This window comes from Tinamus guttatus, unplaced genomic scaffold (assembly GCF_059628265.1).
Source record: "Tinamus guttatus ecotype Peru unplaced genomic scaffold, ASM5962826v1 Tinamus_guttatus_pri_ptg000131l, whole genome shotgun sequence".
NCBI classification, from domain to species: Eukaryota; Metazoa; Chordata; class Aves; order Tinamiformes; family Tinamidae; genus Tinamus; species Tinamus guttatus.
In genome coordinates, this window is record NW_028288665.1 from 3,375,347 (window position 1) to 3,397,293 (window position 21,947).

General features: G+C 35.7%; 1 protein-coding gene across 3 annotated transcripts; it reads left to right on the top strand.

The window, feature by feature from the left end:
- The first annotated feature begins 2,484 nt into the window (after positions 1-2,484).
- SLC35B3 (solute carrier family 35 member B3) lies at positions 2,485-20,341 on the top strand. Of its 3 annotated transcripts, XM_088521739.1 has the most exons (10): positions 2,485-2,745; positions 4,115-4,236; positions 6,475-6,629; positions 8,318-8,425; positions 10,056-10,153; positions 13,966-14,058; positions 14,461-14,565; positions 16,751-16,869; positions 18,847-18,916; positions 20,038-20,341. In XM_088521739.1, exons 1-10 carry the CDS (start codon positions 2,545-2,547, stop codon positions 20,080-20,082), a joined length of 1,116 nt encoding a protein of 371 aa, XP_088377865.1. In that variant the 5' UTR covers positions 2,485-2,544; the 3' UTR covers positions 20,083-20,341. The 3 variants fall into 3 exon arrangements, with proteins under 3 accessions (XP_088377865.1, XP_010219246.2, XP_088377864.1); XM_010220944.2 differs by lacking the exon at positions 16,751-16,869 and having other exon boundaries at positions 14,461-14,572; XM_088521738.1 differs by lacking the exons at positions 18,847-18,916; positions 20,038-20,341 and having other exon boundaries at positions 14,461-14,572; positions 16,751-16,831.
- Positions 20,342-21,947: the final 1,606 nt, after the last annotated feature.

The window sequence follows — 21,947 nt, forward strand, 5'->3', positions numbered from 1 at the left end:
GCTCGTGGTTCTACTGAGAAATTGTCACCTTAAGAAATACTGTAGGTCTGCCCAGGGGTAGCGTACACTGCTCAAGAGAGATCTGAATAGATGCTAATGAAAAAATGGAATTAGCTAAAGTGTCAATAATGGATGTTTTTCCCTGTCTTCACAGTGATTTGCATCTTGGCCTTGAAATTTAGAGTGCTAACCTAGTACATCTTTTTATTTTTTTTTTCTGGGAAAAGGGAAGTTCTGAGAAATACTGTAAACAGAGGACTAAAGGAGAGCTTCTCAGTTACAAAGCCCAGTCTTAACAGCTATATATAAACATTTCTATAGAATTCTCATTTTAAAACAATTGAGTAGTTTCTTCTTTTTTTTTTTTTTTGGATTGTTACGCAACACTGATCAATGAGAAGTCAGAGGTTAATTTCTAATAAAGTTTGTGCATGATCAGTTCAAACCCATTCTCATGCCACTGTCCTTAAAATTAGAGCTGTTTTCTCACCTTAGCAGTAACCTCTGTGATGCTTTTATTAAAAGTAAGCTCATCCCCTTTTCATATGTTCTTTGTTAGGCTAAACAAGTAAAGCTGTCATCCTGTTTCATTTCACAAGAATGGACTCTATTCCCTTAAGTCATCCTGATAACAATTTTCTGCAGCCAGGCTTTGAGGTCATCTTTCTTTGAGGATGATCACAGCAATGATATTCCATGTAAAGTCCATGTGTGCCTTGTAGGGTGATGCTGGTACTTCACAGAATGGTCAAGGTTGGAAAGGACCTTTAGAGATCGTCTAGTCCAACCACTGTGCAGAAAGCCCAGGGCCGTGGAAAGGGCCTGGCTCGGGTGGGCTTGTTGTCCAGCTGACCACCCGTGTCCTTCTCTGAGTATCTGCACCCTAGCCAATCAGTCTCCAACTTCTCATGCACAAAGCACTTTCTTTCCACATTTTCTTTTGTTGATCTTTCTGAGGTTCCTCTCTGCCTCATTCTGCACCCTGTTGAGGTCCCTTTGAATGGCAGTGCAGCCTTCTGGCCTGTCAGCCCCTCCTTCTGGTTTTGTATCCTTGGAAAACTGAGCATGTGTACTGTCCCACCGTTCCTGTCTCTGTTGAAAAGAGGCTGCTTAACTTTTTACTTATTCCTTATTCCTTTCTCCCTTCCCTGCCTTCTTTATTTATTTTTTTTATGGCTGCCTCACTTCACGATTAACTAAAAATTCACAAGGGTAAACTTTCTATCTCCTGCTTTAGTTCTGAACTGAGGAGCTCTGAATTTAAACAGAAATTGTTATCATAGGTCCTAAATTGTTATTACAGTCCCCAAGCTATTCTTTCTGAACTTTAATAGGAATCTTATTCCAGCTTGATAATTACTTGTATCAGAAAAGAAAATGGCATTGCAAGCTTTATATTCATCCCTCATTTTTCGACCAAACTTGTATTTTTTTTTTATTATTATTATTGCACAATGACTCACCAATGTCTGTGTATATTAGACTTGCTGCATTTCCTTTTTCTGGAAAATTATTTCAAGGGGAGATCCTAGGTTAATGTATCATGACTTACCTTTTATATAAGCACACTTACAATCTGAAAATTGTGAGAGAAGGGATTTTTGTAGTTTTGGGATGAGAAGTATTTTTAAGCTGGAGAAAAGAAAGCATTAAAGAGTTGAGGCAACATTTAGTTACTGACTGCTGACTGAACTAGCTGCTGACCTGCAACTAAAGATCGTGGAAGAATGGACTGACCAGTGCGTGTAGCCTGATGCTGAAAAATGAGAAATGGAAGGGGCAGGGGGGGAAACCACTGCCTCAAATATCGTGCTCTCCACTCAACTGGAGAAAAAAGTTATTTGCCTGCCAATCTAGTGAACTTCTATTTTTTTTTTTTGCTCGGTTTCAGTCACCAGTTTTGTTTTACGTTACATATAGAAATGGCTCCATGTGGTTAATATTAAAGGTACTGCCATACTGTATATATCACTAGGTAACCACACTTTTTCCACAACTGTCCTTTTAATCTTTTTGTTAACATTTTCATATATGTTAGGCTACTTTGGTACACCCTACTGTGAAAATGAACTAAACTAGATAGAACTACAGTGCCTGCATACCATACTATACTTTCATTATGGTTGAGCATGGAATCAGTCATATCCCGAGTAGTCACTCCTCTTAATCACTTAGAGGCTGAAACAGAGTCTGTTTTTCTGTTGCTGCTGCCTTTTTTTTTTTCCTGCTCTCTCTTTTTTGAGTATAGGAATTGTTCCCACATGAATGGAAGTAAGAATGTTAGAACAGAAGAAAGGCCTTTAACTTTGGACAACCAAAAAAAAACCCAAAAACCAAAAAACTCATCAAACCAGTGAAACCGTTGAAACTTTACATTTTTATATAAACTCCATGCTTGTTTCCTGTCCTTTTTGGAAGGTCATATGTTAAATCTCTTCTGACTTTAGCATTTCTCCCATCTTTCAGACAGAAACAAGGAGAACAAACGAGGGAGAAGAACAAAAAGAAGATAACAGAAATACCGAATGCAGCAACCGAGGAATCATGGATCTTAAGTTTAATTCGTCAAGAAAATACATTTCCATCAGTGTACCTTCCAAATCTCAGGCTATGTCGCCTCATATTAAATCAGTAGATGATGTGGTAGTTCTTGGCATGAATCTCAGCAAATTTAACAAACCTACTCAGTTTTTCATCTGTGTTTCTGGAGTTTTTATGTTTTATCTAGTCTATGGATATTTACAGGTAAATGCCATGAACCTATGTCTTATGCCACTTACACTATGTTCCTTCTCTTTTTAATAGCATAATATTATAGCAGCTAATTTAATATCCAAAGACATTTAAAGCAAATACGAATTGCAAAGTCAAGGTAGGAGTTAAGAGTAATAGGTATATAATGTATGATTTTTCTCTTTGCCCACAAGTTTTGATACAGTTGGAGTTTAACTGTTTAACTTCTATGTGCATGACTTACCTATTGTTTTTACTAAAAACAAATGAGCTTTAGAGTCACAGTGACTACCATGTAAGTCCTTATTGAAGTTGAAACCTTTAGATCATTGACAGTAAGTGTGATCAGTTCAGATTAGTTCAGTATGCCCATTAAAATGGTAATAGTTCATTGTTCTCTCTGCTCTTAATTCTTGAGAAGACTGAAGTATGTGCTGTGGTTGTTTGTTAAGCAGAAGAGTAGTGTTCAGACAAATCGTAAGTTTTATAGCAGTTTAAGCATTTCTGTGAGCTTTCTATTTCTGCTAACTGTATTTTCTCTTATCTTGACCAGTTGCATTTCTGGTTTCTCTTCTGAAGTTCAGCTGAATATTTTCAAAGATTGTCAAAAAATCTTATTTTTTCTCATGCTTTTTTCGGAAACATCTGAGAAGCTTGTTAAAATGAAAAAAAAATCTGAACAATTACATTCAACAGTTGCCAGTAATTGAAAGCAGAATCTTAAAAAGGAAAATACTTAGGCAGTTGGGTTTTTTAAGTGTAGGCCCTACTGTCATCTCTGCAGGTAATTGGCTGCATAATTCCTTATGTACTGTGTATATTTTTCTGTAAAAATTCACTCTGGTTCTAGATATCTGTACAGCATGCCTATTTACAAGCTCACAAATGCTATTTAATGTAGACAGTCAAAATATGAAGTTCATGTTCCTAAGAAATGAAAGAACAGCAAACTTGTCTACTGGTCTACTGTCTTTTATAGAAAGTTTGCATTTAATTTATTGCAAGCTATTTATAAATTCTGACTAAAAACAAAGTCTGAGTAAATGAATAGAAATTCAAGTGAAATGCAGACAGGAATCCATCCATAATTTGGAGTGAATATTCATGGATCAAATGTATTCACTTGAGGAATCAGTCCATTAATTTCATGAGTTATACCAGAAATAACTTTTCTCATGTTTTGCAGAAACTAAATTGTCTTTTTCAGTACTTTGCAAGTACTGAAAAATATATGGCAGATGAATTCTAGTTAATAATTAATATAATTAATAGCTGCAAATAATAGTTTTGCATGTATCTGAAGAAAAAAATAAATCTCTTGATTTGTTTTCATTTACTGTTTGTATGACCTCACTGTATTTTTTTTTTTTTTTTTTAATAGGAACTGATATTTTCAGTGGAAGGCTTTAAACCGTTTGGTTGGTACCTTACTTTAGTGCAGTTTGGATTTTATTCCATATTTGGACTAATAGAATTGCAGTTGATTCAGGACAAAAGGAGAAGGTATGTATAATATTTTTAACATCTTTTGTTTGACTGTGAATATTGTGAGGCTGTGGTAGCAGTTTCATAGTTAAATTAACTTATTGGACAGTGTTAGAAAATATTTAATAAGTAAGCTTATGATTAGTAAAAGTAAACAGGAGCATGTATCTTCAACTATGAGTTCCCTTCATTTTCTGTCATGTCTGGCATGCTGTAGTTAGTGAATTAGAAATTCCTGGGTCTAAATCCTTTGTTTTGTCCCTTCCAACCCTCAGCATTCTGTGATTCTGTTTTTACATACATATCTTTTAGTATCTGTCAAAACCATTTAGCTATTATTGTTATTTTCTTTACATGTGTAAGGTAAGATGCCCTTTTGGATATACTGTGAGAATAAATATGTCAAAGCTAAGAAGTGGTAATGATCAGTAATAGAGCTTAGGCTCTGAACTAGGATGCTATTAAGTTAAGGCTCTTATATTAATAAACAGCTTCCAAGATGTGAACCTGTTTGTTTCACTACTTGGATTTTATCTAAAGTAGGATTATTTACAGCATACATCCTGCAACTTCTAAAATACAACTCCTCTGTAATAGGGAGAACATTCTATATATGTGTGTATACATATATATCTGGCTTGGCAGAACATACAGGTAACCAGATAACACGCCTGCTTAGATTTGAAGCCTGTATTGTCATGTTGACCTGCTCAGGGAGCTATTTGTTTCCCCAAGCTAACTGATACAGACTAACTCATGTGTGTGCTGCCATGGGTGGTTGTGTCCAGAACAAGCAGACTGCACTTCGTGGCACTTCCAGCCATCTCTCATGTAATACGCTTTCCTTAGAGCTCTGTACCTCCTTAGCAGTACATTCCTCAAAAACTATGTATCTTAGAGCATCACAGGTCTGCTGAATGTTTGATGTGATCATTTAAGCTTTCACCAAAGGAACTTTCTTGTTTTATATTTTTTATTTCAAATTCTACTTGAAACCCTCTGCCATAAAACTAGTCTTCACTGTACTTAAACAAGGAGATTCTTTCAGTCTTGAATCCTGTGGAAATGAGGTAGTCTTATCTGACTCACTGTGGCCCTGTGGCCATTCTTATGGTTTCCTCTCAAACTGCAGTCCCTGCAAACTGGTGTTCTTTTTTTTGTTGTTGTTTGTTTGTTTGTTTGTTTGTTTTTAGCTTGGACAGAGGCTGCCATGAGCCTTTTAAATTTGTAAATTTAAAAAGTGCATTTAAAGGGTATTTTCTTAGTTGAGCATATCCAGTCTTCCTTACCTGTAGTTATCCTTGCATGATGTTTTATATACTGATTTTTAGGTTGTAGAATTGTTTTATAGCCAAGCAATGTAACTTTTGAAAGAAATATAATTTGTGTTTTAAACACCATCATCTTATGTTTTGAGATCCTTCAAATGCTTTAGATAATACATTTTTTTTGCCTGTCTAGCTTTCTATAATTAGTATTCACATTTTGTTTATAAAAACAGTTCAGTTTATGGAATGTAGCCCTGCATGTTGTAAGGTAAAGGTAAATCTTAATATTTTTAACATTTTGTTTTCTGTAATCTGTACGTCCTCTTACAGATGTTAAAAATTTATTTCCTACTTTTTATAGTAAATTCTGTCCTTCCTAAGTCTTTTTATACAGTTATTTTGCTAACATACCTCAGAAAATGCCTATGTTACAGACTGAATTATGGGTAAGACAGTGTTTTACAGCAAGACATCTCATGCTGCTTAATTTGGCTTTGAATGGCAGGCTGCTATTTGGTGATACTTAAGTCACTTATCTTTCGTTTTTTTACTTGTATAATTGTACATGTTTCCATTTTCTCCACTCTAAAAATGTCATTGCGAAAAAATTGATCCAGAGACCGTGACAGAGAGGATTTGTAGGTATATGAACCTACTGTGTCTCCTTTGCCAAATAACTTAAAATTTATGTATTGATTCTTTCGTAAGTGATATACATCCTCAGAAGGAAATAAAGAAATTATCACTTGAATACATCCCGAGTTTTTATAGTGTCTATATTTGAATGTAAATTATTAGTGGTAATTAAATTAAATTTGAAAGTGCTTATTTTTGTTCATTTTTAAGTTTCTATTATGGGGTGAGAATCAATGAGAAAAATGCCCAAGATCTGTTACAAAGTTATTCTTTTATCCAGATTGTCCAAGCTAAATCCCTTTTAGAATTGCAATATGTCTGTAATACCAAGATTTATGTTTATATTTTGTAGAATTCCTGGGAAAACCTACATGATAATAGCCTTTTTAACAGTGGGAACTATGGGTTTGTCAAATACCTCGTTAGGATATCTGAATTACCCTACTCAAGTCATCTTCAAGTGCTGTAAACTGATTCCAGTTATGATAGGCGGGGTTTTTATCCAAGGTAAGCGTTCATTTTGCTGATAAGTATTTTTTGTTTTTTGGGAGGCAATCATGTGTGGAATCTTGTATTTCTTTAAGTTTTATTGCAATTCTTGCTTGCAGAGGAAAAGATAGTGTTTTTACTACCTGCCAAAACCCATGAATTTCTGAAAGAACATCTCAAAAAACATACAGATTAAACAGAACAGAAGATGGGGCAGGGAAATGGTATAGGTCAGTCAGAAAAGTTCTTTTTTAAGCAGGCCTTCTTATTTTTAAGTCACTTTGTGAAACGACTGGGTTTAAAAAACAAATGAACCATTTTTGATGAAAAACTTAGAAATTAAAAAAAAATGCAGGCATAATTTTTGAAGAAATCCTCCATGCATTTTGTTTAAAAAGCTTGCCTCTCCTCCTGCCTTCCCACCTTCCCCCCCCCCCCCCCCCTTTTTTTTTTCCATACAAATGTTTACTAAGAAATACATCTGATTTTAATTCTGGGTACACAAATGCTGTATGCCTCATCCTAAGGTTGTTGTTCATAGTCTAGTAATAAAAAAAAGGGATCTGGAAAACAACAGAAAATACTGTAATTACGTAAATAAACATACTCCTGTACCTGTGCTATAGTAAGTTTTAAGTATAGTATTCAGTTTTCCGTTCTATGGTAAGTCAGGATTCATTAAGTCAATAAAACTTTGCATATGAAAGTGTTAGGGAGCAGAATTCAAAATTGTTCATTTCTTTTGTAGTTAGTTCTGGCTTTCTCTTCACAATAGAAGCCTGAACTTCCTGAGAACTCTGTCTGGACCCCTAAATGCATTTAAAGAAAAATCTCATCCAGCCTTGTCAACCATACAACTTTGCATGCTTGTGTACACATGCACACTCATACACCCTTAATTGTTTACTAAGAGTCATGGTATATCATTTGAATTAAGGGAAGATTAGTCTCTGAAAACTTTTTAAAACTCTAATGTGTACAATGTGTGTGTGTCTACATACAGACTTTATATAGATATATATACTTTTCTGAGAATATAGTATATATGATGTGTACTATATTGTGTGTGTAAATTATGCACATATAATAGTCTCAGAAGCTGTGAATATTTTTCAGTCACAATTTTCCATACTGGAAAAATTTTCTTAGAAACTTATATGGAAGCCATGACTTCTAAGTAAAAATAATAGGTTATTAAGAACAAGGCATACCAGTTCCTGTCTTTCTATTTTCCTTTTCTTATTCCTTCCCCCCTCTCATCCTGTTTGCCCCAAACTGAAAAACAATGTAGGGTTCTAAACGTGCAGATTTCCAACTAGACGGCTAAATGCTTAGGAACAGTTTCTCTCTGTGATCACTGGGGCTGCTGCAATGTCTTACATGAGAAAGTGGACTTCAGAAAGTATCCAAGCTGTCCTGAGGTTGTTGAGATGGTGATTTGTGAGGGAGTATGTACTTCATGAATATAAGTAAAATTGGGCACAAAAATCAGATCGCATCTGCAAAGGCCGCCTTTCTTGTTAGGAACTGTTGCTGTAGAGGGGAGGGATCCTGACCATGAAAGGTCAGGACTTTAGGCCATGTCCTTTAATAGAAGAATGACATTGAAACAGTTTTTTCCTCTGAGTCTAGGTTCTAGCCTGCGGTAAATCCAAAATACTAAGAGTATTACAGTCTTATTCATGTTGTTTGTATTGCTTTTGTAGGAAAACGTTATAATATTGCAGATGTTTCTGCTGCCCTGTGTATGAGTCTTGGATTAATATGGTTTACTTTAGCTGACAGCACGGTTGCACCAAACTTCAACTTGACAGGTAAAGATATAATGTACTTTATAGTTTCATAAAATGCTTATTTTGTCTACAGTAAACGTTCCATAAAGAGTCTAAATGTTCTTGGTGTAGTGCCTTCAGGTATCACACTAAAAATGCAGATTACATTGTGTCATGGTACTACATCTGTGGCAGAAGAGGCATTTCTTTCTAAGCCTTACCTTTTAGCTTTTTAACTTTCTGAAAGTATCATGCCTGATGTTGAAATATCCTGTGCTTGTTTTCAGGAAATAGTTTCTTCTAAATAGAGATAGTAAAATAAAATTGTCAAAATGCCATTTGAACATTTAGAATACTTCAAAATCTGAGGATTTTATTTTTCTGGTTAAACCTTTCAATCTTTTACCATTTCATAATAATTTACTTTCTACTTCCTGTAGATCATATTCTGGGTACCCACTCTAGCTTTTCTATGCTGTATAAAATCAGAACTAATATATTTTTGAGCTTCTGATGTGAAGAAACTTAAGTGGAATTATTATCTCAATTGGCATGGAAGAATAAGTTGTCAATAGAAAGAATGTGTTATATACTTGTACAGTGGTTGGATTAATACTGAACCTAGGAGATCTCCTTGATCTCCTAGTCTACTTCTAGTGTTTTCTTCCTTTAAAATTTTGGACTGATGTAATAATGGAGGCAGCAGACATCCACTGTTTCGTAATAGTGGAAGCATCTAGTAACCGTTCCAGGCTTTATGTTTCTGAGAACTTATTTAGCACCCTTTCCAATAATTCTTAGTCATGCTTTATCTACTGCATACCGCTGCAGCTCCTGTTCATGAATTTTGCCACTATTTGGTAAATGCAGCACTATCACAGTCCTCTCTTACGTGACAAGTTAATGTGGTATATTTTAGTAAAATTGAAATTTTACTTATTTGCATTATTAATTTCTAACTCTTGCAATGTTAAATGCAACAGTTGCTACAGTCATGGAAGATTCAAAGTTTAGAGGTTGGGAAATGTATTGGCTGGCATAGGTAGTTATTAGTTCTTGTCATTGGAAAGCTGATTACATGCCTAAAGATTCTGTTGTTGTGAGGTATGACAACATAAAAGCATGGATTTTGTAACTCAACAGTATTTTTTTTGAAAAGCAGTACTTTAGTAATGAAAGTTTTCCACTGCGAAGTAGACTCTTGCATTTGTTCTATCACTACTCTATTTTGATGTTAAATGTATAGTAGATTTTTTCCTTTGTCAGGGAAAATAACCTAAGGTTTGCTGCTTAACGGGATATATTCTCTCATAATTTATCTTCCTAAAGTGCATTTTTGGAGTACTACTTTTTTATTCCCTCACTTTTGCCACTGCAAAAAATACAGTTTACTTGTATTACAGCAGTGCCCCAGTGTTTCTGTCAAGATCAGACACACGTAGTGGTCTGGGTTTAACCAGGAAAATAATGCTTTATAGATTGTTCAAACTTATATCAGTATAATGAAGTAGTTTTGTTGACATTTGCAATATGATATACAGATTTATTTTTTTGCTTTTTTTCTATTTCTGAGTTGTTTTTTCAGAACACAGAGTGGTTTTCATCACTATTCTGTTTTGTTGATAAATATTCTGAATACATTTTTGTTGTTGTTTCTTGCTTTTTATGTTAGGTGTGGTCCTAATATCACTTGCCCTCTGCGCAGATGCAGTTATAGGAAATGTGCAGGAAAAAGCTATGAAGTTGCACAATGGTTCTAATTCAGAAATGGTAAATACCAGATTCTAATTTAGTGCTCTATCACACAGACTCTGGGAGTACTTAAGTATTCAAAGTGATGAGCTGTCCGCAGGAGGCGGGGGGAGATATGAAGATCTGAATTAATATGAAATTGAAATGCTTTGCAATTTTAAGTGCTTATTTCATCAGACATGGGACAGGCAATGACAAGGCATTAATTAATCTGCTTTTCTTTTGCTTGCGTAAATAATAGTTTTTTGTGTATTCACTCTTTACCTTTCAGGGGTTCTACTTTCTGTATACTGTTTCAAATGTATATTGTAGCTACAAAAGAATTTATTTTCTAGCAATATTTTCTTTTATATGGAAAGGGAAGAGTCTGCCAAGCAACCCCAAAATCAATCAAAATCAGTGGAATGGTTTCTGTGTGGTCAGGCACTTAAAATTTACTAAAAATATATGTTGTTCTTTTGATATAGATAAGTCTGTTCTTGATTCAGCAAAATACATAGCTTTGAAAAAGTCTTGTTCAGTTTTTTCATATTAGTACAGAACATGCATTCTGACATCTTTTTTTTTTTTTTTTCCTCTTTTGGCAAACTTGGTCTGCATTTCACATCTTTTTCTCTAAAGTAAACAAAACTTTTATTCCAGTATACATTTTTAACTGCCAAAAATGCAAATAATTCTTGATATTTAGTCAAGCACTTGACGCGTTTGATATTTAGCTTGTTGGATATGACTAGAAAACCCAGTCTCTTATTTATGAAAAATTCAAGTAATATAGCTTCTTAATGGAGATAAAAATAATTAGGAGGAGGCTTGGATTATACCTTATATTCATTAGGATGGCTTAAGAACTTTGAGCTGCAAGTTTCTGGAAGGTGGGATATGCCTGAAAAATACTACTTTATTCTTGTTTGAGTTCCTTTCTTTTTTCCTCAGTATCCACAGTTAACTGCTGCCAGACATGCAGCCATAATGCCATAGCCATAATGTCAGAGGTCCAAAACCAAGTACAGTCTGTAACTGCTTTCTTGCCATTTGCCTCCTGACAGTGTTCGTTTGGTAATTGGTATCTTCCTTGTGATGCTTCTGTTATAAAGAGCTGAATATAAAAAGAAGACCTTTTATTTCATGTTAGGCTGTCAGATGATGTGTTGGCTTTGTATATTCATACAGTTTATAGAGAATCAGTGTAGTGGTTAAGGAAATACAGATTTTGTTTGTCTTATATTGTCTTCAAAGAATTTGGTGGAGTAATACTAGCAGAATTTCAGAAATCACTTTTTGTAGGTGAAAATTTTTTCTGCCTTCTGAGTCAGACATCACATATAACTTTCTCATCAGTTGCTTTGCATAATCAAATTGCAGTTTAGGGCCTGATTTTTAGATAGTTGAGCACTTCTTGAATATTCAAGTCTTCTAACTTCCACTGATGCCATTGGTAATTGGTGATTAGTGCTTCAGGAAGCCTCACTAACTATCTGCCTGTCTTTAGCCATCTAAAATATCTTTGAAAATCTGACGTAAATACCTACCAGTACTAAACGTGAATTAGTTTTTGAAGAGGACAGGATATAATTGCAGTATCATGTTCTGCTAACACGACTTTTGATTTTATTATTGTAAGGGAAAATGGGAGTAAGTAGTGCTATTCAAAATGCACTGACAGAGCTACATGAAGAGCGATGTGTGGATATTACAAAGGCGTTATTGTCCAGAACAGTACAGGCAACCAAATATAGATCTAACTTGCATTGTTTGAAACTGCTGAAAACCCTGTCAGAGTTTTGATGGGTCTGGCATTAACGTTGAGACTAAAAAAAAATCTCAAAAAGAAACATTAACGTCAGTATTAATGATAAAAAAGAATGGAATTTAACATAAAAGGAACAGCAGATGTGACTGAAGAGTCTGAGCTCATATGATAGTTCTCAACCCTGTTGAAACTTAACCTCCTCAAAGTTCAGTGGTTGCCTCTTAGTACAGAGCAAAGGCATTTGGATTAACGCCATTAGAAGTTGTTTAAGAAAATAGAGCTTGTGAAATGAGCTGTGCAGTAATAGAGAAAAGTATGGAATTTCAAATTCTATTTAAATAAATAGATCAGTAAATCAATGATCAATAAAGTTTACATAATTTCTTTTTCTTTTCATGACTTTCTGCCTTGTTGCTTCATAACAAGGATAAAAGGGAGAAAAACATTGAGTATAGTAAAATTTCAAAAGCAAGGGAATGTGTAGAATTGCAGTAACAAATATCTTAGACTAATGAGATTAAAAGATAAATTGAATTTAGAGTAAGAGTCGGGAATATCAATATTCAGTTATGAACATGGTCTCATTTAAAAATCAATGCACATTTTCATTAATATGTGTTAAATATGACCCTGAGAATTGTTTGTGAAGGGAATTATTTTCTTAATGGTGTTAATACAGTTTTTTAATAGACAGTATCAGAGTAACTAGCGGCTGTTGAGGTTGTTAGCATCATTTTTATCAGTGGATTTTATTAAAATTGATCATATTCCATTAATAGTCTCGACGGAGAAATATGATTGAGTAGTAAGGCAACCTGTCATCGATAAGATCTCTGATTCATTGCAGAATTTGAAACTAGCCCGGTGTTAAGCAATTTTGAAAAGAGAAGATATCCTGTAACTAAAACACTAAACAATGCTCTGGAAAATTACACCTGATTTTTTCCTTTGTGTGATTCTAAGCAAGTGATTTATATCACACTTCCTGACAACTATCTATATGTTGCTCACTGTGTGAAGTGAGATCTTTGGGATAGTTTGGAAGAAAAGCTGGATGCCGCGAAAGGCAAGTGGAGAACTGAGGGCTAACTCCTCTACATATAAACAATGTGTAAATTAAGTGCTCTGAAAATCAGGTCATTGGTTTTTAAAGTTAGATGTTGAAAACAATTTTGCTTTTGAAATAGCCATTTACTGTAAAGCTGGGAAAAAATACATACTGTCTTCTCTTGACATAGTTAATCAATTGTTGGTAGATTGTTAATAGATTCATTTTTGCAAACCATTGAGATGCTACAGTGAGTTGGAGGGGAGGAAAAAAAATGGCACCAAGTGCTTTAAAACTGTGTTCTAGGGGGTGGGCACCTGTAGGATCGTCCTGTGCTCTGTCCCCTCTGTCCCCTTTTTTCATGAGAACTGGTTGCTGAACAGCCTCCCTCTGTGCCTGCGCAGAGACAGGCAGTTCCAGCGTGAACTCCTGTCCTTACATGGAAAAGGGAAGGATGAAGATGTTTTTGCCAGTTTGAAGCTGTGTATTAAATGAGATTTGAAACAGAATTAAAAACTTACCCGTTTGTCAGGTATATTCTCTTTTGAAGGCCAAATTAGGCCAGAGGTTGCCCTGTGTGAGGATTTTATATCCTACAACATTAGCAGGTGCACAGTGTTCACGAGCAGAAGTAGCACAGGTCACACTTCACCTGACATGTCATGATGGTTGAGTGCTTGAGTAGGAAAAGTTTGAAAATGTTTTACATATTATTCAGGCTATTTAGCTATATAGCTGTGTTAAATTTTAATTGGTGAAATCCTTAGTTTGAAGAATTTATGGCAATCAACTTTAACTTCAGGGTGTTGTTAACTGACAAGCCTAACAAATCTGTCCTGTTGTGCACAGGAAGAGTTATTCCCTTTCCACTGTTCATCAACTGTTATAGAAATGGGAGTGAAAATATCTTTAAATGCTACAAATTCAACTCAGGCAAATTGAATATGTTAATAGGGCCACGTATTTGAAATCACTTAATTTCTATTTTTGTATAGTGTCAATGGGTAATTATTTTCTCTTAAACTATTCCAGGTTTTGTATTCCTATTCAATAGGTTTTGTGTATATTTTATTGGGATTAATATGCACCAGTGGATTAAGCCCTGCAGTAGCATTTTGCTCAAAGGTAGGTGTAAAGATTTCCTTTTTTCATTTTAACAGCTTCATTGGGAAACATTGCTCTGTATAATTTTGAAAATCTCACCACTTCTCTGTTGGTTTCCTTCGTGTAAACCAGTTGACTTGTGTAATTCATACATTAACCAGATGCAGTCTTTGTTGTACAAAGTAAGGTAATGTTTTAAAAACAAAATAAAACCAGAAAACCAGACTTTTGAGATTATAATTTAATTATTGTTTTACATTATTTAACTAAAATTAAATAAGGATCTTTGCATGAATGCATTGTTGAACAGCTTATTATTGCTCACACAGTTGATTAAAGTCTGTAGCTCTGTGTCATTTTGTCATTTGCAATACCTCAGGGTTTGTTTTGCCTTTTCCTAACAGTTTGTTGTTGTTGTTGCAGCATCCAGTTCAGACTTATGGTTATGCATTCTTTTTCTCCTTGACTGGATACTTTGGAATATCTTTTGTTCTAGCTTTGATTAAAATCTTTGGTGCCCTTCTGGCTGTAACAGGTAGGAACAAATGATACCTTTACTGCTTTTCATATAAAAATATGAAGTAATCTTATCTTACTATTTAGGACAGAGATTCTAAGGGTTATTCTCATTCTGGCCCCTTTTTTTCTTTGTGCTGTCTGGTCTTGATTTCTATAGCAGCGATCTTCTCTTGTGCTGTGTGATTGAGCGCTTCCTGGTTCTTTCTATGCCACTGCTTCAACCTTGAGAAGCCTGTTAAGTAACCTTGTGCCCATAGCCTACACCGTATTTTAATGCAGAAAGAGTACTGCTGTGAACAGAAGGCATGCAGTGGAAATGTACAGCAAAGTATAAGACAAGGACAGATATTATCTGAAACATGTACATATGCCATTGAGGCAACGGTAGGCAGTGTCATAGCCTCTAAACATCCCATTTGTGGAAATTTTCAGCAAATGCCATTGCTAGAACAACTATGAAGAACTCATCTGAAGCTTCTGGATTTCCAGATGCTTGAAGTGGAATGTTTCTGTAGCAGTGTTGAAGGCACGTTTCAGATTTAGTTCAGAATAAACTTGTGTGCCTTAATTGTGACTTTCATGACAGTCTCAGTTGTTTGAGTGAAACTGAAGGAAATAATGAGTGTGAATTGGTTTTAGAAGTCAGGGCTTAATATAAGCAAGCTCCTGGTGAACTGTTTAACAGCTGCTGGCTTGCAGCTTGTTCTGACACTGGGTGAGTGTAAACCTTCTGCTAAAGACATAATCAGCCTTTCATTTGTTCTGCCCTTTCAACGCAAACGCCCTGCATTGTGTCCTGCAGAATGGAAGCAGGTCTTGCATTGTTTTTGGCTGAATGCTCGCTGCAGCGTGTGCCTGCACCCCCCAGGTCAGAAGGAGCAAATGTACACAACCGTGTTCGGTCTGTTGAAAAGTTTGGGTCTGTCACAGGTGCCCCTGCTGGTTAGTCCGACGTGAATGTGGAACGGTATAACCCCCTAAAAGTATGTCAGAAGTTACTGAAATCCTCTCCAGGTTAAGAAGGCCACCAAATGCCATCATGTCTGCTCTTGTGACAGTGTGTGTGCAAGTGAAGAGTTTCTGTAATGTGGGGGTTCTTGCCTGACAGTGTGATCATTTTCTGCAATAAATGCAAGTCGGACCTCTCCACAATGGCATGCCGATATCTCTAGATTGATGAGGGGAAAAAAGAGGACTTGCAGCAAGAGAGTCACAAGCTTTTATAGAGTTTCAGTCTTTATTTTTCACCCTTAACCCTTATCCCCAATGCAGCTGGACATAACTCTTCATACTGAGTAACCAGTCATTTGAAAAAGTCATGGTGAGAAATTGAAGTCTCAGTAGTGGAGCTTGGTTGGCTCTCTCTGAATGGGGAAGCTGCTTGAGTGCAGCGAGTTCAGCACCATGCTGGCAAGTGATGTCATCTCTTTATGCATGGGCTTTAAACAGTGTGTTGGCTGCTGTGTGCATTGAAAACTAAGTATTTAAACCTATTTTGTGTGGAATAACTCTATGATTTCAAAGAAATATGTTAAGAGTCTATTGAGAGTTTGTCTGCCTGAGATTGCTAGTGGAAGGAGCAGTATAGAGTATGATGAAACCAAAGGAACCGCTTGCAAGAGAAGTATGGCAAAAGTTATGATTCACAAGTTGCTGTGCTAGCTTACTGTGGCTTGCATCTGTATTTGTGAGTCCATGAAATATTTTAAATACACGATGCTACCTGAGTGTCTCTAAACTAGCTAGGTAAAAGTTACATAATTGTATTACAAGTGAATGCTTTTAATCCATGTCATTTTGAGTTCAAAACAGTCAACCATCCAAAGTGTTTCCATATCAGAATATCCTTGACTTTGAATTAGAATAAGGAAAATTGACTCTAGTTAAATTTGATAGCAGCTAATGTTAATATTTCTGATGTGCCTAGCAACCCTAAAGAAAGTGCAAGACAATTGTTTTTCAGCACCTTTTTACACACTTTCAGTCTGTTCCCAAAATTGTTTTCCTTTGCTATATGCAATTGTTACAGAACATAACAACTTTCTCTGGAATAACAATTTTGTTTCCAAGCTTAAAATGTCATTTGTATGCATTTTTCAAGATTTAGATATTGCCTTTGTAGGCTCTCCTATCGTTTTTTACTCGTCATAGTAGTCTGTCAAGAACAGTTACATCAGGCTCATTCCTTCCTCAGGTTACCTTTTCTTATAACTACAAACATCAGTCACAAGGGACTGGGGGGGGAGGTGTAGCAAGATGCCATGGAAGTGCTTCCCTCTCCTCCCTCTGCCCCCAAAAGCTGGTTTCTGTCAGGTAATGCTCTACTTCATTCACATTAGTGGAGAGGAAAATGGACACTTGCATTCTGACCTGAAAATTGCATGCTCTGATTACCCGTGAATTGTTGCTGCTGTAGCACTTTTGTTTGATGTTTGTTCTTAACAAAGTTCAGTACATGAACTGGCTGGAAACTAGCCCAGATGAGAGTATTGGTGCAGGTATTAGCTCTTAAAACAAATTTTGCTGTGCTAAAACTGTTGAAAACACTGTGAAATAGTAAACCCTTCCCAGGTTTTCTCGTGCCCGACCTTGGCAATCCTAACATGCAAGCCCTTTCCATCTTGCCTGTAGCAATGTGAAAATGTTTATCATGCCTTGGAAGAACAGCACATTCATTACTGTCTTTCCCCCCACCATCTACTCTCCCCCTTACTGGGATAGTGGGGTGAAGGAGTTTAATGAAAATCGTATTTCTATTAGCAGAATGAGAAATTATCAGACTTAATTGGGAAAAAGAAGAAAAGGCACTTAATTTAGAAGGAAATGGTTACATAAATATTTTAATTAATAACTGATTTGAAAGAACAGAAATACTCGTAATTAGAAAAACTGAAGTAATTTAACCATTTTTTAAATTATTCATCTGTAAACTGTTTTCTAATTAAAACTCAATTTTCTTTTTCATTCTCCTTTAATTTTTCATGTAATAGAAAATCATTTTATTTGATGGGCATAAATTTCTTAAAATGTAGAGAAAATTATTAACAAAAAAAAAAGTTGAGATTGCTGCAGATTAAGCAATGGTGCAAGATGTTTCTTCCAATGCTGAACATGCTTTAAGAAATACTTTTATGAGGGTAAGATGGTACTGAATGCATCTCACCTTAGTAGTCAAAATAGCCTGGGAGTACTTAGGTCCTTAGTCATTGCTTCCTTTTGTCACTATGTTACCATTATACTAGTGTGGTGGATGTAGTGATATAAGCTGAGCTTTTCTTCTGGTATACTAAATAGCACTTCATGGTGAGCTAAACATTTTCTGTTAACAAAGAGCATAGTTTTCTTGTGGAGACACTTGTGTTAGGGTCCGTCTTAAGTGAGAAGCCTGCTCTATTGCCTAACACCTTCTCAAGCCCCAGATCTCTATAACTGAGTTTTTAGGCCTAGCTGCATTATTATATTTTTAATGTTTTCATATAATTTTAAACATGCCATGTTTAAGTGGTTTTGTTGTTGTTGTCACTGGGGAATAACAATGTTGAATCCAAATGCTCTCATTTGAGAGTAAACCAAACGGGTACTTCATTCCCACTGGCTAATGGGATTGTGTCCTCCCCTCCTGTTACCACCTTGATTCTTTTCAGTGATGAGGTCACTTGGAGGCTTTTTTTTTAAGGTTTTTATGACAACATGTTATAATTGTTGCAGTTTGACATCCTTGGTCATTTGGCTTCTAGACAAAGTTGAAGTCATATTGCTAGGTAAAGATTTCAGTAGCTTCAGAAGAATTACGAGATGTTGTTTTTTTTTTTTTTCTCCACCTCAAAATACAGCCAAAACTAGCTTTCTGTGTCACTGGATTGTAATCAGATGAGGTGGAAATAGTAAGAGGTTTGGTATATCCAAATCCTATTCAGCTTGGTACGGCTTCCTTATGCTTTAACAGGCTATTACTTTTCAGTGCATGTAGGCAGTTATTTGCAAGGATTGTTCATCACTTTCAGATACTATGAATTGACTAGAATAAAGTTATTGAATAGAAAGTCTTGTTTTGCACGTTTCTCTGCTGCTGGAGCAGGTACTGCTGATGTGTTGTGCTCCTTTCAAACAGGAGTGGTTCTAGTTCTATTTTTCACTGAGCCAGTGCATCTACAACCTGTTTGCACCATGGACAATAATCGGTAGAGTCAGATACCTTAATTATGTAGTTAGGAAATATACTAATATTGAAAACTGTCTTCCATTCACGCTTTAGCCAGAGTCTTGAAGGACTTTTCTTTTTCTCTGCAGTAACAACAGGAAGAAAAGCAATGACCATTGTGCTTTCTTTTTTGTTCTTCGCAAAGCCGTTCACTTTCCAGTAAGTATCTATAATTTTTTAATGGGTTTTCCGATATTTTATAAAAAATTGATTCTTTATTGTACAGATATAACAACAGTAATTAATTATATTTGGGCTTTAATGATTTTCATTTCACATCTTCAGGAAATGTTGGCAGTCTATTGTAAATATTGACTGGCTTGTTGATGCTAATCATGCCAGAGAAAATAGTTTGTTTTCTAAAGGCCTGGAATATAAACTACTATGTTGACTTTGTTGTTCTTAAAAAGAACAATCTGATGTAGCATTTAATGCTTATAATAGTTAATAAATCATTTCAGTGTTTCTCTATGAAGGAAGATTAGGCTAAAGGAAGGTATTTTCTCCATTGTAGGATAATCTTGCCATTTATGAGCTCAGGTTTGAATTCTTAGCTAGACCTTCTGAAAAATAGGGATCTTCTGTTATCATGATGCATTAAGATGCAAGTTTTTGTGGCTTGAGGTTTTTTGCTTTGCTTTTGCTTATTTTGTTTCAGCGAAGTGCATAAAATGCAACCAAGTTATCCTCATTACTTCTGGTTTGAAAGAAAATACTATATAATTGTATTGCTGTGTATAAATGTGTTTCAGACTTAAGAACAAGGCTTACAGCCAAATGCCCAAATGTATTTTACTACTGCTGAACATGCAGAGGCTTAAAATAATAGAGTTAAAACAAAAAGATGTTTACATTGTAAAGTACGGACACTAAATGGGAATCATGGTTTGTAGCAGTAGCAGAAAGTGTAACTCTCCTAAATGTAAGAAGGAAGTACATTTTAAAACTCCTTGGGGCTACTTTATTCATATAAGAAAGACAAATTACTGTTTAATTATTATTTAAATGCTTCTTAACTGTCCAGCCAGCAAGGAAAGTTGGAAGGACAATAACAACAAAAATTCAGACTTGCCCTTAGTCCACTGATTCATCTTTTCGTACCTAAAACACTTGCTTTCTATGATCTGTGCTAGAGATACCAGATGTCTGCTCTTGCATCTCTCTAAAACAAGACAGAGACTTTGTATTTATTTACTTCACAAATACCGGTATATAATCACTACAAATGAAGTGTAACCTTTTCTTTTTTTCCCTCTCTCTCTCCTCTCCATCTCCTTTAGGTATGTGTGGTCAGGCTTACTGGTTGTCCTTGGTATATTTCTTAATGTTTACAGTAAGAATATGGATAAAATCAAACTGCCTTCACTGCATGGTTTTTGGAAAAAAAGTGTGGAAGAAAAAAAAACAAGGACGTTGTCACAAACCGTATAGACATGCCATGTCGAAGTACGATTTACTGTTTTCTTGGAGCAGTCTTCAACTGATTCACTTCCCAAAGGGAACATTATTAAAACCAAAGGAGCTGAAGGCATACTGTCTGCTAGCAGATGGCTAGTAATGCACCTTGTTGTGAACCTTTTCTTCAGAGCACTTGAATTCGTCCTCAGAGGTGTTACAGGCCGCTGTCAGAGGGCCTTTCTGAGCGATGAAGGACAGCAGCTGCGGCAGACTGCTGAGAAGCTGCATCCACGTGAGACACTGCAGAAGTGTAATGTGGGCATTTCAATAACACTGGCCATGTGGCCGATCTGAGATTAGTGGTTCTTGGTCTTTATTAGTTGTTTGGGTGGCATTATTTACATGTAATACTGTATTAACATTTAATGGAACCTAATCAGCAACTGACTGACCAAATTTTGATGCTGGAAGATATAGAGTATTGTATGTGGTCATTCCTATTTTAAATAAAAATGCTGGGTTTTTTAAAAGCTCTTGATCATATCATCACAGAAAGTAGTATTTATAGTTATAAATGATTTTTTTCTGTTGAAATGTCAAGGTGTCTTATTCTTTGCAATTATTACTTGCAAGTAATAAAAATGAGATTGATTTGATACAGTAAACATCTATACTTATATGCATAAAAAAAATCGGGGTTTTTTAGGCTTCCACTAACTGAGAACACAGAACGGAAGAAGTCTTGACTGAAATAGTGATATAAGAAGCTATAATCTGCTTATTCTGTGGTGAATTACTAATGTTTTTGTCATCTGTGGCTGTCTCTTGCTATGGTGTAAATAGACAATGAGGAGGATCCTTTAAATGAGGATCCTCAAGTGAAAGCCCTTTCCTTTCAATGCTAAAGGATAACAGCATCTGCTATACATATTGTGTCAATATTTGTCTGCTTCCTTTAAGAGGATTAGGGTACAGATGAGCGTTTTCTTTATTTAATGGCAAGAAAAGACAATGTGATACTTCCCTTTCTCTTTCATTTCGAATTTAGGAAGATTCCAGGATTCCAGCTGTACAGTCAGTTTATCTCCCTTTCAAATTTAACTCACTTTTGAACCGCTTTACCTTTTTTTTTTCATTTTATATATTTAATAATACCAATTACCTTACTGTTCACTGTTCCCATGTAGGCATGTTCTTTGGGTATATCCCCCAACTGCGTCTTGGTTTGTGTTATTCATACAAAACGGTTGACTTTTTCAACTTGGACAAATCTAAACTTGGTAATAAATTTGTACAGGAAGAATGTACAAAGAATTGAAGAATGTCCCAGGATTTACTGCCTTCTGCCAAAACACTGCTTATGAAAATGTCAAAGAAATGCAAAGTGGTTCTTCAGTTATTTAGGAAGACAATTCCTGCTCTAAGGAGCTTTTAATCAAAGCACAGAACATGCCTTAAGTTTTGCTGCTGACTTAGTAGCAGATGCCATGGTAGGATATAGAGTAATGTAGCTGTATTAGCGTGAAGGGACAGACGAGTGGAGAGCGGCACTAGCAGAACTGCCCGTGCTGCAGCACTCGGGCGACTCTTTGTGTGTCAGCATAGCCCCTCAGTCCATAGAAATGCAATAAAAACACACCTGTTGTTGATGAGTCATGAAGTTTCATTGTGAATATGGGAATTTATTCCCTAAATTCCCAGCTGCTGGGCTGGCTGCTTGTGTTAAGGACAAGAGTGAGGTGTCAACGGGACAAATGGATACACCTTGAAAGAGGAGGATGGCTGCAACACT